The sequence below is a fragment of the Procambarus clarkii genome, chromosome 35 (assembly GCF_040958095.1).
Source record: "Procambarus clarkii isolate CNS0578487 chromosome 35, FALCON_Pclarkii_2.0, whole genome shotgun sequence".
NCBI classification, from domain to species: domain Eukaryota; kingdom Metazoa; phylum Arthropoda; class Malacostraca; order Decapoda; family Cambaridae; genus Procambarus; species Procambarus clarkii.
The window spans coordinates 38,071,289-38,087,779 of NC_091184.1; the positions used below are offsets into that span (position 1 = coordinate 38,071,289).

The 16,491-nt window shown below is 44.5% G+C and overlaps 1 protein-coding gene across 1 annotated transcript in view; it reads left to right on the forward strand.

Moving 5' to 3' along the window:
* Positions 1–16,491, forward strand: part of LOC123768402 (uncharacterized) — a 107,391-nt gene that overhangs the window by 20,794 nt on the left and 70,106 nt on the right. Inside the window, 4 exon segments of the mRNA XM_069336366.1 lie at positions 4,454–4,503; positions 5,307–5,516; positions 7,592–7,757; positions 11,786–11,915. Coding sequence (XP_069192467.1) covers positions 4,454–4,503; positions 5,307–5,516; positions 7,592–7,757; positions 11,786–11,915 — 556 coding nt within the window.

The following is a 16,491-nucleotide window of genomic DNA, read 5'->3' on the forward strand; positions in this document are numbered from 1 at the left end:
CTCCACCACATCACGTCTTTCTAACGTTCCCTGTGGCTCATTTGGGTACTCAGTCTTCACCAGTGTCCCGTTGTTCAAGTACCACCCTTGAGGTTACCTTGAGGTTACCTTGAGGTGCTTCCGGGGCTTAGTGTCCCCGCGGCCCGGTCCTCGACCAGGCCTCCACCCCCAGGAAGCAGCCCGTGACAGCTAACACCCAGGTACCTATTTTACTACTAGGTAACAGGGGCATAGGGTGAAAGAAACTCTGTCCATTGTTTCTCGCTGGCGCCTGGGATCGAACCCGGGACCACAGGATCATAAGTCCAGCGTGCTGTCCGCTCGGCCGACCGGCTCATCAGTTGGAGTCCAGCACGGCCAGTTACGTACCATTAGGTACAGCACAGTCAGCAGCTGTGCATCAAAATCCACTAAAGCTATTGGTGTAGCTCTACCGTCCAGCCCAACCACTTGGGCTGGACGGTAGAGCGACGGTCTCGCTTCATTCAGGTCGGCGTTCAATCCTCGACCGTCCAAGTGGCTGTACACCATCCTCCCCCCCCACTAATCCTTATCCTGACCCCTTACCAGTGCTATATAGTCATAATGACTTGGCATTTTTGCCCCGTGATAACTCCCTCCCTTACCATTAGTGATAGTGTAACACTGTAAAAGTGTTTGGTTTAGTTTTATTTAATACATAGAGATTCAGGAGTCACTGACAGGGATTTGAGAAGGCGCCAGTTTGGTCGGCCTGAGTCTCACACCTCTAAGCGTTAATGACCCCAAGTGACCAGAGGTCAGATCATGTGAATTCCACCTTGCTTCTGCTAATCTGATAATTGGCCTTCAAACAAACATAAGCGTGAGAGTAGGTGAGCAGCAACGGCTAGTGAGAACACTGCCATGATCACCAACTTAAAGCTGACGGAGGCACGGTGCCTGTGGCAGCTGGTGACGCCACAGGCAGGCACCCTGCACCCTCCCGCCCGTCTGTCACCACAGTAAGCGTCTCCTCCGTACAGTATGGGACGGCTTTCTTGGCACATTGTTGCTGTGAGCACTGGTGGAGCTGCCTGTGGCTCCCTCAGGGCGCGGCACGGGAGCCGGGCGGGCGCTCTACAGTAGCCGCCAGCAACCCGTCCCCGCTCCTCCCCCCCCCCCGACCCGTCCCCGCTCCCCCCCCCCCCCCCCCGACCCGTCCCCGAACATTGCATGTTTTTTTTTTATTAACATATTAGGTACATCTGCATTAGTGCAGCTACCCTAGACTATGTGAAGTGGAGTACAGTGTGTCAAAAGAAGCTAACTAGGTGATGCTATAAAATCCCCATCACACAGGATGGTTAGTCATACAGAGGCATGTGATAAGCAGTCTGCACTGGCAGACTCCGGATGCATTTTGAGAATATCAACACCACAAGATTGAATAAGGTAGCAGTGGTAATACAAGTCCCCATCTCGCAGGATGGTTGAGGCAATTGATAAATACTAAACTCTACGGAAAACACATCCGCGTTTTCCCTTTACACTTCTGGAAAATTGCACGGGTGGGGGGGAGGTCAATAGGGTCCAACCTATGTCAGTCCCGTACCCCAGACCATTCATCGTGCAAAATTGGGTACGGGTTGTCCCAAGCATCTGGCGTCGAGCCTCGGACAAACACATTCTCTCTGTATATATATGGATAGTAATGTTTCATTGGTACAGTGACTCCCATGCATTTTATAGGTATTGGAAAACTGTTTACAGTTTCTCGTTGATTGACACTTGTGTGTTTAGTGTACTCTATCTGTGTCCAAACACCCCAAGTGTGGAACACTTGCCCATGGGAATATTCCCTGATTGGAACACTTGCCCATGGGAATATTCCCTGATTGGAACACTTGCCCATGGGAATATTCCCTGATTGGAACACTAGCCCATGGGAATATTCCCTGATTGGAACACTTGCCCATGGGAATATTCCCTGATTGGAACACTTGCCCATGGGAATATTCCCTGATTGGAACACTTGCCCATGGGAATATTCCTGATTGGAACACTTATCCACGGGAATATATTCCCTGATTAGAAATAAGAGAGATAAATAGCTCACATTAAGGCCAACATTCTCGCCCTGTTCGCCTAGCTTTACAAAAGTGTTTTAATTTTTGTATTTTTAGGATTTTAAAATGTTAGAATATATTTTAAACAATCCGGGGAGGAACTGCTGTAAAGTTAACTGAAATTTAATCAAGGCAGCGCTTGGCGAGCGGTCTTTGTGAGGGGGGGGGGGGGGGGATGGTCCCTACAGAAAACGATTGGGCAGGCGAGGGGAAGGATGGCAGACTCGCTCATTTCATCCCCCTAAGCACTTACGGTGATAACTATTCACAAACCGTCAAGCGCGCTGGACGTGTACGAAAATGTTGATTACTTGATATGTATAGCTAGTGTATATTGGTATATATGAGGCGGGGGGGGGGGAGGATGATGACTTGTTGTAATGGCTATGTGTGAGTGACCGATATTGTATTCGCCTAGTTGTGCTTTCGGGGGTTGAGCTCTGGCTCTTTGGTCTCGCCTCTCAACCGTCAATCAACTGGTGTACAGGTTCCTGAGCCTACTGGGCTCTATCATATCTACATTTGAAGCTGTGTATGGAGTCAGCCTCCACCACATAACTGCCTAATGTACCAAAAACACATTGTGTGTGTGTGTGTGTGTGTGTGTGTGTGTGTGTGTGTGTGTGTGTGTGTGTGTGTGTGTGTGTCTGCTGTAGGCGTCTCTGATGCTCGATTTTGTCTGCTGATAAATATCCGTTTACCGTCAGTAGAGGCCTCGGCGGGTGGAGGAGAGTAAACTTATAATATTTGGGTGGAAGCCAAGACGTAGGGATGCTATTGGGAGTGAGGAATGATTAGGCTTCCACACCAAATTTGTTTTCCGTGTTATATTTGGGTAAGGCTTTGTGGAAGGCCACGTCGTCGTCCACTGAGGTTGCTCACTAATCTTTAGGTTATTTTGAGATGATTTCGGGGCTTAGCGTCCCCGCGGCCCGGTCCTCGACCCAGACCTCATTTTTGTTACACATCCCCAGGAAGCAGCCCGTAGCAGCTGTCTAACTCCCAGGTACCTATTTACTGCTAGGTGACCTGGTGCATCAGAGTGACAAACTCGGCCCATTTGTTCCCACCTCCGCCGGGAATCGAACCCGGAACCTTAGGACTATGAATGGCTAGCGCTGTCCACTCAGCTATCAGGCCCTGTGGCTAGTGTGGCGCAGCCCCACCCAGAGTGTTTGTCTTACAGCTTTCTACATATACAGCTACAGTACATATACCGACGTACAACGCAATTAGAAAGTAGAAATCGGTACTATTGAATTTGGCCAAACCGGAAAACTGTTTTCTACTTTTGCAAAGTAGAAAATAACCAAACATTGCATAGACAATGTTGCAAAGACAAAATAACCAAACATTGCATAGACAATGTTGCAAAGACAAAATAACCAAACATTGCATAGACAATGTTGCAAAGACAAAATAACCAAACATTGCATAGACAATGTTGCAAAGACAAAATAACCAAACATATCTATCCTAGGGAGAGGGGGGGGGGAGGGGGAGGGGGTAGAAATAGTAGCCTAAGCTACTCTATCCCTTTGAGATGTATTTTTTTTCTTGTCTTAATAAACATACTTGAACTTGAACCATCCAAGGGCCGGATACACGCTATCAGAGGCCTAATATAGTACACGTGTGTACTATACTAGGCTCTGGAATATTTAAGTTTGTTTTAGCTTAATTTTTTCGGAATTTCGGCTTTTTTTCCGGAAATTGGATTCACCGGGATTTACTAAACGCTGCCGATGTATTGTGTCCCGAGTGAAAGCGACACTTTGTAAAAAAGTGTAGTAATACTTTAATATATAATATAGCGGTGAAGGTGTTAATATATTGGTGAAAGTGTAATAGTGTATTGTTTATCTCCCTTTATTCTTTGCACTACTTGCCACAGCCAGTTTCCTGAAAGCTTACCACCTTGGACTTGGGGTTGGGTATAGAAGAAGAGGCTATACCAGCAGGAACCCGGCTTCTGGCCCAAGTTGGCCCTAACACATGCTTTCGCAACTCCAACCTGGGATGGGATCCACACAAATTTTATACAATAGTTATTATCATTGGCAAAACTTAGATTCCATTTAATATTACAAGTGGTAATATTACAGTGGTGTCAGGTAGGGCAGGTGTAAATGGCTAGCTGACCGCTATATATACTATATAGTCTTTAAAGACTATAAGGCCTATAAAGACTATAGGCCTTATAGTCATCCTATAGACTATAAGTCCTATAAGATGAGAGAGGCCTTATAGTCCTCTCTCATCTGGACATAGTTATCATGCAATTACTGTGTTGTGTATATAACAGGTGGAGTTAAGAATGCCGAGGTAATGAATAGATGATAATGTGATACATTTTGGTGTTACAGACATGGTGATGTGAAGCAGCCCCGGGGGTGCACTCACGCTGAACTACACAGTAAGTCTCAACTACTCTCAATGTGTTAATACACTACATGGTGTATACATCAACTGGTGTATTTCTGTGTATACCTACACTGTTTACTCCAGTCCCCAACAAATGGGTAGCTTTAAAAAGTTAGGTTAGGTTAGGTAGGTTAGGTAGTCGAAAAAACATTAATTCATGAAAACTTGGCTTATTAGGCAAATCGGGCCTTGCATAGTAGGCTGAGAAGTGCATTCTGGATACTAGGTACGACATATATATATATATATATATATATATATATATATATATATATATATATATATATATATATATATATATATATATATATATATAATATATATATGACAATGTCAGACCACGGAGGAAAATGAAACAGGAATTTCCTTAAGTACTTTCGTATGTTAAATACATCTTCAGAAGGAATGAATCCTTCTGAAGATGTATTTAATATACGAAAGTACTTAAGGAAATTCCTGTTTCATTTTCCTCCGTGGTCTGACATTGTTACATTCTTAATCACGTGTTTATTTTCGTGATATACACACACACACACATATATATATATATATATATAATATATTATATATATATATATATATATAATATATTATATATATTTATAATTCATTAAACAGTGTTTTTAATGTATTTTTTAATACCATTTGTATATCGAGAACAATGTATATTATGTGAAGTGATAAATTTGTTAAAATCACCAATTTTTTCTTTTAATTTTGCTAGGCAGAGCATTTGTAATAATAATAATAATAATAATAATGATATTTGTGAAGACATCCTGACCCCCCTTGCAGGAGAGGTGGAGATGGCTGCCTCACGGGACGACTACTCCAAGGCTGAGGAGGAGGGTGAGGCTAGCATGGAAGATGGCGACCAGAGTCCCCGCGAGGACACTCCCCCTGCTCCCTGCGCTGCTTTCTGCGGGCCCAGGTCGTGCTCTACTCTGCCACCATCACTCTCACAGCAGCAGCAACTACAGCAGCAGCAGCAGCAGCAGGCACAAGGTTAGTGTAGTTACCCATGGAAGATTTGAGGCTTGGTTTGTTCTCTCATTCACCAACAGAAAATGAATGATGTCCGTTTTTAGCGGGTAAACTATAAAAATTACAAATTAATAATAATAATAATAATAATAATAATAATTAATAATAATTTATTTAGGAAAAGTACATACATAGTTGCAGATTTACAGTACAAACATTCTGTTTGATTTAAAGATAGAGGTAGTACATACAATACCTAAAGCCACTAGTACGCATAGCGTTTCGGACAAGGTGAGGTGGGGAAAAAACACTTAGTCTAAAACTGAATAGTAATTGAGCTTAAAGTATAAATTGCGTTGAAAGAAAAAAAATAATAAAAGATAAAAAAAAACGGGGGACATGGTAGAAAATAGCCAATATACAAGTTGGTCAACAAACAGCATTTTTTTTTAAATACTAAGACATGGGTTGACATTTAGGGGTAAGGTAGGTTACAGGGAGTTAATTAGGTAGTACTTAGTTTTCATCTTAAGCTGGTTGAGAGAGGTACAGCCTTTGACATGATTGGGAAGGACATTCCACATTCTGGGTCCCTTGATTGATTGATTGATTGATGAAGATTAAGCCACCCAAGAGGTGGCACGGGCATGAATAGCCCGTAAGTGGTGGCCCTTTCGAGCCATTACCAGTATCAAAAGATGATACTGGAGATCTGTGGAGGTGCAACTGCACCCTGCGTGACGGGAGATGTCTCCCGGACCAAGTGGTGATTGGGGTCCCTTGATTTGTAGAGCATTTCTAGTTTGATTAAGTCTAACTCTTGGAATATCAAATAGGTATTTGTTTCTGGTGTGGTGCCCATGGGTTCTGTTACAACCTTCTAGGAAGCGTTGAAGGTCAGGATTGACATGACAATTCAGAGTTTTAAATATATAGAGTACACAAGAGAGGATGTGCAGTGACTTAATATTTAACACATTCAGAGATTTGAGTAAGGGTACCGAGTGCTGTCTGGGGCCAGAGTTAGATATTGTTCTAATAGCAGCTTTGTGTTGGGTAATTAGAGGACGTAAATGATTTTGGGTAATAGAACCCCAAGCACAAATACCATAGTTGAGATAAGGATAGATGAGAGAGTAATAGAGCGTCACCAGGGCAGGGCGAGGTACATAATATCTGAACTTAGAAAGAATGCCAACAGTTTTAGAAACTTTTTTTGCTATATTTAGAATGTGTCCCTGGAAATTCAGCTTGTTATCGATGAGGACACCAAGGAATTTACCATCAACTTTACTACTGATTTGTATAGTGTTTATTCTTAGATTAATTTCATTTGAGGATTTATTACCAAACAAAAAATAGGAAGTTTTGTCAATGTTAAGCGTGAGTTTGTTAGCAGTTAGCCAAAGATGGACTTTATTTAGCTCAGTATTCACAGTGACATTTAGAGCAAGCGGGTCAGGACTGGAGAGAATGAAAGTTGTGTCATCAGCAAATAAGATCGGTTTGAGGTGTTGAGAGGCATTTGGAAAGTCACAAATACTCCGCTCCAAGCAACAGTCTGGTGGACCAAGCTCTCGGATGCCAAGCCTGGCCTCGGGCCGGGCTTGAGGAGTAGAAGAACTCCCAGAACCCCATCAAGCAGATACAAAGCTTGGCCTGTGCGCGCGCTTGCTCGTGCGTCTGGTCCTCTCATCACTCCAGAGCCCTTCGCTTACTGGAAAAGACGTTAATACTGATAATCTTCAGTTTCGTTACTGGTGTCCGAAACCTGGCGATGAAGCTTCCATGAATATCACTATCTGATGAGCACACTCCGGCTGGCTCACCAGAGCAGACGTCTGCCGGTGAAGGTTCCCTCCAGCCCGAGTGTTACCAGCTCCAGTGATTAATGTTAAAGTTTAGATACAGCTGAGCCCTTCAACTGGTAGGAGAGGTCACTACTGGGGCTCCCTGGCCGATCTGCTCTCTCATCCACTGTCGACCACAACATTTGAAATTGTCATGCATCAATGTTTTGGTTCATGTGTTCAGCCACCAGGTGACCCCAGTACTCACCAAGTCGCTGCAGGACCTAACGTTACATTGTGTTCCAGGAGCGTCGGAGCCGAAGCGTCGGCGTCTGTGGGGGCTACGAGGCCTGGTGAAAATGTTCCGGCGTCGAGTGAGGCGTCGGGCTGGTGAGAGCCTCAGCCCCCAGCCCCCCCAGCCCACCCTCAGGGCGAGGTCCACCTCCGAGCTGGCAGTCGCCCTCCAGCATAGGTCAGTCTGTACTACACTCACCCCCCCCCCTCTCTGTCTCTCTCTCTGTCTCTCTCTCTGTCTCTCTCTCTGTCTCTCTGTCTCTCTCTCTGTCTCTCTGTCTCTCTCTCTGTCTCTCTCTCTGTCTCTCTCTCTGTCTCTCTCTCTGTCTCTCTCTCTGTCTCTCTCTCTGTCTCTCTCTCTGTCTCTCTCTCTGTCTCTCTCTCTGTCTCTCTCTCTGTCTCTCTCTCTGTCTCTCTCTCTGTCTCTCTCTCTGTCTCTCTCTCTGTCTCTCTCTCTGTCTCTCTCTGTCTCTCTCTGTCTGTCTCTCTCTGTCTGTCTCTGTCTCTGTCTCTCTGTCTCTCTGTCTCTCTGTCTCTCTGTCTCTCTGTCTCTCTGTCTCTCTGTCTCTCTGTCTCTCTGTCTCTCTGTCTCTGTCTCTCTGTCTCTCTCTCTCTTTTTCTGTCTGTCTCTCTCTCTCTCTCTCTCTCTCTCTCTCTCTCTCTCTCTCTCTCTCAATCCGTCTCTACAGTATGGTACCTAATTACCTCGTGAAGGAGGAAGGGTAAGGGGGGAGTGACATCAATGAAGTACACGGTGGTATTTGAGGGAATAAGATAATTGATGATAATAATTGATAAGGTGTTAAATATGGCAACAAGTAAATGAACACGAAACAACAGATACACGCTGGATAAGTTTATATTAAGAAAAGACCTGGGTAAATACTGGTTTAGGAATAGATATGGGATAATTGCATTGTTTCTGGCTGGATGTATATATGGATACTATAAGCTATAGTATATCTAAGCTATACTATCCAAGCTATAAAGATAGCTTGGATAGGTATATATAGGACTTGTATTGCATAGGCCATTAGGCCTTATGCAGTTTCCTTGGTTCTTATATTAAGATAAATACTGTATTCAAAATATTATTTTTAGTGTATTATTTTGTAATTAGTTTCAACGCAACATATTGCACCCGGACACTGGAACCTTCCGAGTAAAAGTTCAACCCGAGTAAATGCAAGGTAATGAAACTAGGCGGTGGAAACAGGAGGCCAGACACAGGATACAGAATAGGAGATGAAGTTCTTCATGAAACGGACAGAGAGAAAGATCTAGGAGTTGATATCACACCAAACCTGTCTCCTGAAGCCTACATGAAAAGAATTTCATCCGTGGCATATGCGAGGCTGGCCAACATCAGAACAGCGTTCAGGAACCTGTGTAAGGAATCATTCAGAATCTTGTATACCACATATGTAAGACCAATCCTGGAGTATGCGGCCCCAGCATGGAGCCCGTACCTTGTCAATCACAAGACGAAGCTGGAAAAAGTTCAGAGGTATGCCACTAGACTAGTCCCAGAACTAAGAGGCATGAGTTACGAGGAAAGACTGCGAGAAATGCACCTCACGAGACTGGAAGACAGAAGAGTAAGGGGAGACATGATCACCATCTACAAAATTCTCAGAGGAATTGACAGGGTAGATAAAGATAAACTGTTTAACACGGGTGGTACGCAAACAAGGGGACACAGGTGGAAACTGAGTACCCAAATGAGCCACAGGGACGTTAGAAAGAACTTTTTCAGTGTCAGAGTAGTTAAGAGATGGAATGCATTAGGCAGTGATGTGGTGGAGGCTGACTCCATACACAGTTTCAAATGTAGATATGATTAGAGCCCAGTAGGCTCAGGAATCTGTCCACCAGTTGATTGACAGTTGAAAGGCGGAACCAAAGAGCCAGAGCTCAACCCCCACTAGTACAACTAGGTGAGTAAACCCGGACACAGCAACACACACACACACACACACACACACACACACACACACACACACACACACACACACACACACACACACACACACACACACACACACACACACACATGTATCCTGCCTCACACCAATCTTATCTATAGGGAAGTGTCTTCCATCTCTACAAGAACAAGTCAACAACTCTCCTCAGTGTTCCGCCTGTGAGTGCCTCTTCTTGAGGCACTAATCTTGGAGAGGGAAGGAGGGAGGGAGGGAGTTTGTGAGAGAGTGAGAGAACCTCTCACTCTCCAAATAATATACACATGGAAAATACTGGAGGGCCAGGTCCCAAATCTACACAGTAAAATAACAACGTACTGGAGTGAACGATATGGAAGAAAATATAAGATTGAACCAGTGAAGAGCAGAGGTGCCATAGGCACAATCAGAGAACACTGTATAAACATCAGAGGTCCGCGGTTGTTCAACGTCCTCCCAGCGACTATAAGAAATATTGCCGGAACAACCGTAGACATCTTTAAGAGAAAACTGGACTGTTTTCTAAGAGAAGTGCCGGACCAACCAGGCTGTGGTGGGTATGTGGGCCTGCGGGCCGCTCCAAGCAACAGCCTGGTGGACCAAACTCTCACAAGTCAAGCCTGGCCTCGGGCCGGGCTTGGGGAGTAGAAGAACTCCCAGAACCCCATCAACCAGGTGTCAAGCAGGTAACCTGTGAGTGGGTGTGACAGAGTGAGTGGGGGTGTAAGTGTAATTACTTTTGCTAGCATGATGGAGCTGTTAGCTCCTGGGCCTCGCCTTTCTAACTGTTAGTTGTTTATAGAATTGACTCCCGACTTATTTTTCTCTTCACAGGTAAACTGTAAAGGAAACTTTACAATCAAGAAAACTGCAGAAGGCCTTTTGGCCTATGCAATACAAGTCCTATATATACCTATCCAAGCTATCTTGGATAGGTATACCTATCCATATATACATCCAGCTAGAAACAATGCAATTATCACATATCTATTCCCAAACCAGTATTTACCCAGGTCTTTTCTTAATACTGTATAAACTTATCCAGTGTGTATCTGTTGTTTCATGTTCATTTACTTGTTGCCAGATTTAACACCTTATCAATTATTATCTTTCTTATTCCCTCAAATGCCACCGTGTACTTCACTGATATCACTCCCCCTTATCCTTCCTCCTTCACGAGGTAATTAATGTTTTTTTTTTTTTAAGGAGGTTACTAATTTCTTAGATTTTTTGTCATTGTTCTCTGTACGAGTTATAAAGAATGTGTCCTGTACGGTGACCTGAACTGTTCTTAAGAATGTAAATATGACGGGACAAAGACCTGGGGCCAGATTCACGAAAGCACTTACTCAAGTACTTACGAACCTGTACATCTTTTCTCAATCTTTGGCGGCTTTGTTTCCAATTATTGAACAGTTAATGAGCTCCGAAGCACCAGGAGGCTGTTTATAACAAAAACAAAGTTAAATGGCAAGTTTTCATGCTTGTAAACTGTTTAATATATGTAACCAAAGCCGTCAAAGATTGAGGAAAGATGTACACGTTCGTAAGTGTTTGCGTAAGTGCTTTCGTGAATCTGGCTCCTGACAACTCTGTACAATAACAGTAAATGTGTTGTTCCTGGTGTGTCTTGCTATGTGGTCCCCGGTGAACTATTTGCTCTACCTCCAACATTTCTACCCAACCACTTGGGCTGGACGGTAGAGTGACGGTCTCGCTTCCTGCAGGTCACCGTTCAATCACCCGACCGTCCAAGTAGTTGGGCACCATTCCTTTCCCTCCCCCCCCCCCCTCCGTCCCATCCCATATCCTTATCCTGACCCCTTCCCAGTGCTATATAGTTGTAATGGCTTGGCGCTTTCCCTTGATAGTCCCCTTCCCCATCGAACATTTATATATTGTGTGGATTAATATTCCTATTATGACTCCCAGATCTTGATCACATTTAAGATGGCAGTTTCATCATTGTTGACCTGAACGTGATCAACTTCGGCCAGTTCACACCCTAATCATCATTTTAATCCATCAAAATGAAATTGATGGCAATCTTGAACAACTTGATGCAGGAGGAACAATTTCAGTAATGATTTATTAGAAATTGTAAAAATTAATTATTTGGCTATAATTAAGTTTTTATAAGTGGGTGGCATAGGTCTTGACGGTACAAGTTTATTTATATAGTAATAAATGTGTTAAGGTTTTAGTGTGTTGATGATAAGGTGAGTGACGGGGTTGTCACCAACAGGAGCAGCGGACCCTACAATCAGGGCCTCAGTGTCTCTCATGACTCCGTGTTCAGCCCGGAGGCCGCCGCCGACGCCCACCACCACTCCACGCCCCCAGCCCTCGCTATCGCCACCAGGGGCGTCAACATGGTGAGTCTTCTCCCACCCACAACAGTGCTGTTGTCTGCCTCCTTGTAGTCTGTTGTCGCCTCCTTGTACTCTGTTGTCTACTGTTATCGCCTCCTTGTACTCTGTTGTCGCCTCCTTGTACTCTGTTGTCGCCTCCTTGTACTCTGTTGTCGCCTCCTTGTAGTCTGTTGTCGCCTCCTTGTACTCTGTTGTCTTCTGTTATCGCCTCCTTGTACTCTGTTGTCGCCTCCTTGTACTCTGTTGTCGCCTCCATGTAGTCTGTTGTCTTCTGTTATCGCCTCCTTGTACTCTGTTGTCGCCTCCTTGTAGTCTGTTGTCGCCTCCTTGTACTCTATTGTCACCTCCTTGTACTCACTACCACTTCCTTGTCTCCAAGTACTCTTGGCCCTCTTCATATTCATCTTACTCGCGCCAAGTGCTCTCCAGATTTTGCTCTTTATTTTATTGATTCAGTATTTCGTTCAGTAATCATACAAAACTATAGAGGGAACGACGTTCCCGTTCCGATCTGCATCTCTTCCTCTTTTTTTTTTCTTAGAGGTATGCGGCTTGAGCATATTTCTAGTGCTTCTGAGCTTATTTTTTTCCAGGCACTGGTTCAGGTTTGCATTTTCTAGCTGTTCTTCCCAGTTTATTTCTGGGAAGTCCTGGTTTATTTGCTCCCAGTTTATCTGTTTATTATTGAAGTTGAATTTGCTGAAATCTCCTCCACCGGGAATCTGGACTGGGTTTGAAGGTCTACTCCCCATGGTTGTCAGAACTTCAATTAAGTTGTGATCTGAGTAACAGGTATTTGTAATCCTTATATTCCTGATCAATTCATCATTATTGTGAAAATGAGGTCCTGCGTGTTCTCCTTCCTAGTTGGTTCTACTATTTGCTGGTTTAAGGCAAACCTGTCGCACATCCGTAGCAGGCCATTTGCATGTGCCTGTTCATTTAGGCTACTTCCTGGTACTCTTTCTGATATTACTGTATTAGCCAGGTGCTTCCATTTCAGGTGCCGTAGGTTGAAGTCCCCAAGCAGGATGATGTTCGGAGCTGGATTTGTGAGGTTTTCCAAGCAGTGCTCTATTTTCATTAGTTGGTCTTTAAACTGCTGATGATTTGCCTCCGATGACTTATATACAAGGACAATAACTACATTTACGATCTCTATTTTGATTATCAGCACTTCCACCATATCATTTGTGGTGTTTAGCAGCTCAGTACAGATGAGTGTGTCCTTGATGTAGAGGCTGACCCCACCCTGAAGCCGGTGTTTCCTGTCACATCTGAAAAGATTGTACTCTGAGATCCATATTTCACCATCATGGTAGTCTATAGAGGATCATTCTCAGGGGAAGTCACACGGGGAGAAGGTTCACCAGAACCTCCACAACACCCATTACCTCCCCATTAACTATATTCTTCAAACCACTGGCGTTCTCTTGTGTGGAAGTTGCTGAGTACTGGCGGTCAGACTAACTTGTAAACTCCCACACCATGTATTACCGTGAACGGTGACGAGTAAGAGACGACGTAGTGCATACACTGTAACTGTAGGAAGGTAAGGTGCACACGGCACAGTAACGCATGCAGGTGAACGGTGCGGTATGCAAGTGTAGGCACAAGATACTGAACACTTGTGGTGGGATAACTCGGCCAACTGTGCAGGTCCACCAGTCTTAATGTGTCTACTAGAAGATAGCAGAACTCCTGTTAGAATATGGGTTAATGTCTTCAAGACCATCGAGCAGTAAAAGGTTCTGTCTGATGGCCAGGTTATTATTATTATTAACATCTTTATTGACAAAATTTTATTACAATTTTGCCTAATCTGAGGATTTCAATTAAGTCTTATTAAAGCGAGGATAATGGTGGTATTCACTGTCACGCAGGACAGAGGGTCATACATAAGACAATAGGTCTAAACTGTAGGCTGAAGCACATATATATCATGGTTACAATCAGTGTTTTAATGTATGAATATGTAAATGCAACTTTCTATTGTGCACTGCCACACAAGGGCAGGGATGGGTTCATAAGTGATGCAGCTTAATAATAATATAAATAAAATTGATCTTCGTTCATTAAAATGGACAAGCAAATTTTTGATAAATTGTTAGGATGTCTCCCAGAACACCTGAGTCAATGAAATAGTTACACAGTTGGTGGTACAATAGGTCAGGAGGTCTAAAGTCCTTTACGGTTTCACATTCATCAATATAGTGTTGTAGTGAATGCATTAAAGGTTTAGCACAGAGTTTACAATCTGACTATTCTGGTAGTGGCTCAGCCTCACTAATCTGTCTTGCTGACCACCACAGCTTACTGATTCAAGCCTCTGGCCGGACAGCGAGAATGGAAAAACTCCCGTGAAGAACCACACGTAAACTTTGGGTACACGTTATCATAAAGTAGGATAGCAGTAGCCTGGGTTATCGCAGAGTATCTTGTTACAAAGATTAGATATGTGATAGAGAAGTGTGTGAGCCTCGCGGCACACAGTCTGGTGGACGGGTGTTGCATCAGTCAGCAGGAGCCTCCTCCCGGGGCTCTAACATCATGTTACTAACACCAGATTGTTAAACTGTTAATGTTTAACAATATCTTTCGTGGCCTAAACATTATACAAGTGGTACGGTGTGTGGCAATATGGCGGTGGAACAGATATCGTAACGTGCGGTGGCAAATAGCGGGCACAACTAGCAAGTTTTGTGTGGGCATCTGCCCATACTGGTGCCCCCCGGGGGCCAGTGGTACACCTCACACACCTGTTGTACATGTGGTGGACTAAATGTACAGGTGTTGACGTACATGGAGCACAGCACAGTGTGCAGGTGTTGACGTACATGGAGCACAACACAGTGTGCAGGTGTTGACGTACATGGAGCACAACACAGTGTACAGGTGTTGACGTACATGGAGCACAGCACAGTGTGCAGGTGTTGATGTACATCACTCCGGAGCAGGTGACAGCGTAGACAACGAAGTCAAGTTTGTTTTTGAGTACCGAGAACCTGTCACTGGCCGGCGGCAAGTTCACCAGCTACATGGTCGAGAGAGAGAGTCTGGCGAGGGACACCTTAGACCTGGTGAGTGACGGTGGGCACTCTTGACCCCGCAGCTCAGGGCGAGAAATCATCCTATTTATACCTATAATATCATTGTGTGTGTGTGTGTGTGTGTGTGTGTGTGTGTGTGTGTGTGTGTGTGTGTGTGTGTGTGTGTGTGTGTGTGTGGAGGGAGGGAGGGTGAACACACACACACCAGACCACAGGTACCAACACTCAGGCTGGGTGTCTAGAAGAGACTGAAAGTTTGGTTCTCAGGAGGAGAGACATGAGAAACCTGGCAACACTGTAGAGAACGGACGGTTACCCTGACAACACTGTAGAAAACGGACGGTTACACTGGCAACACCGTAGAAAACGGACAGTTACACTGGCAACACCGTAGAAAACGGACGGTTAAACTGGCAACACCGTAGAAAACGGACGGTTACACTGGCAAACTGTAGAGATTAACGTTATGGCCGCCTTCCCACATTGCGCGGTAACCGTTGGTGGTGCGCAGTGTTGGATGGCACAGGTGTGTTGGGTAACGCAGGTGTGTTGGGTAACGCAGGTGTGTTGGGTATCGCAGGTGTGTTGGGTATCGCAGGGCAGCTACCGTAAACCCAATGTCAAAACCTTTCTAACTGTATAAATATGTCTGGAACTGGTTTGGTTGGCACTTCCTGTACCACGTGCTCCCACGTGGCCTTTGTTTACCTTATGTTTACCTTATGTTTGTTGACATTGAAGGCGCTTTTCTGCCGCCATATTTAAATGCTCTCAACACACGGATGAAAAATGTCTACTCTTCGCTGCCTTTAATAAAACCAATGGATGGACTTTTATTAGAAGTTAGAATTATATATTTTTGTTTACGAGAGGAAGGTTAGGAAGAGGAAGGTGAGGCTGGTGGAGATATAACTGAGGAGGACAGTGTCAGGCATTGTCATTATTTCCACTTTCTAGTGATGGTGAGAGTCAGAAACTTCTGAAGTCATCGTGCAACTTCACACTCCAGGAACCCGCTGTGCGATGATTTCTCAGACTGTCGGGGTTTTGTGGTTCCTATTTTGTACTCACCTAATTGTGCTTGCGGGGGTTGAGCTCTGGCTCTTTGGTCCCGCCTCTCAACCGTCAATCAACTGGTGTACAGATTCCTGAGCCTATTGGGCTCTATCATATCTACATTTGAAACTGTGTATGGAGTCAGCCTCCACCACATCACTTCCTAATGCATTCTATTTACTAACTACTCTGACACTGAAAAAGTTCTTTCTAACGTCTCTGTGGCTCATTTGGGTACTCAGCTTCCACCTGTGTCCCCTTGTTCGCGTCCCACCAGTGTTGAATAGTTCATCCTTGTTTACCCGGTAGATTCCCCTGAGGATTTTGTAGGTTGTGATCATGTCCCCCCTTACTCTTCTGTCTTCCAGTGTCGTAAGGTGCATTTCCCGCAGCCTTTCCTCATAACTCATGCCTCTTAGTTCTGGGACTAGTCTAGTAGCATACCTTTGGACTTTTTCCAGCTTCGTCTTGTG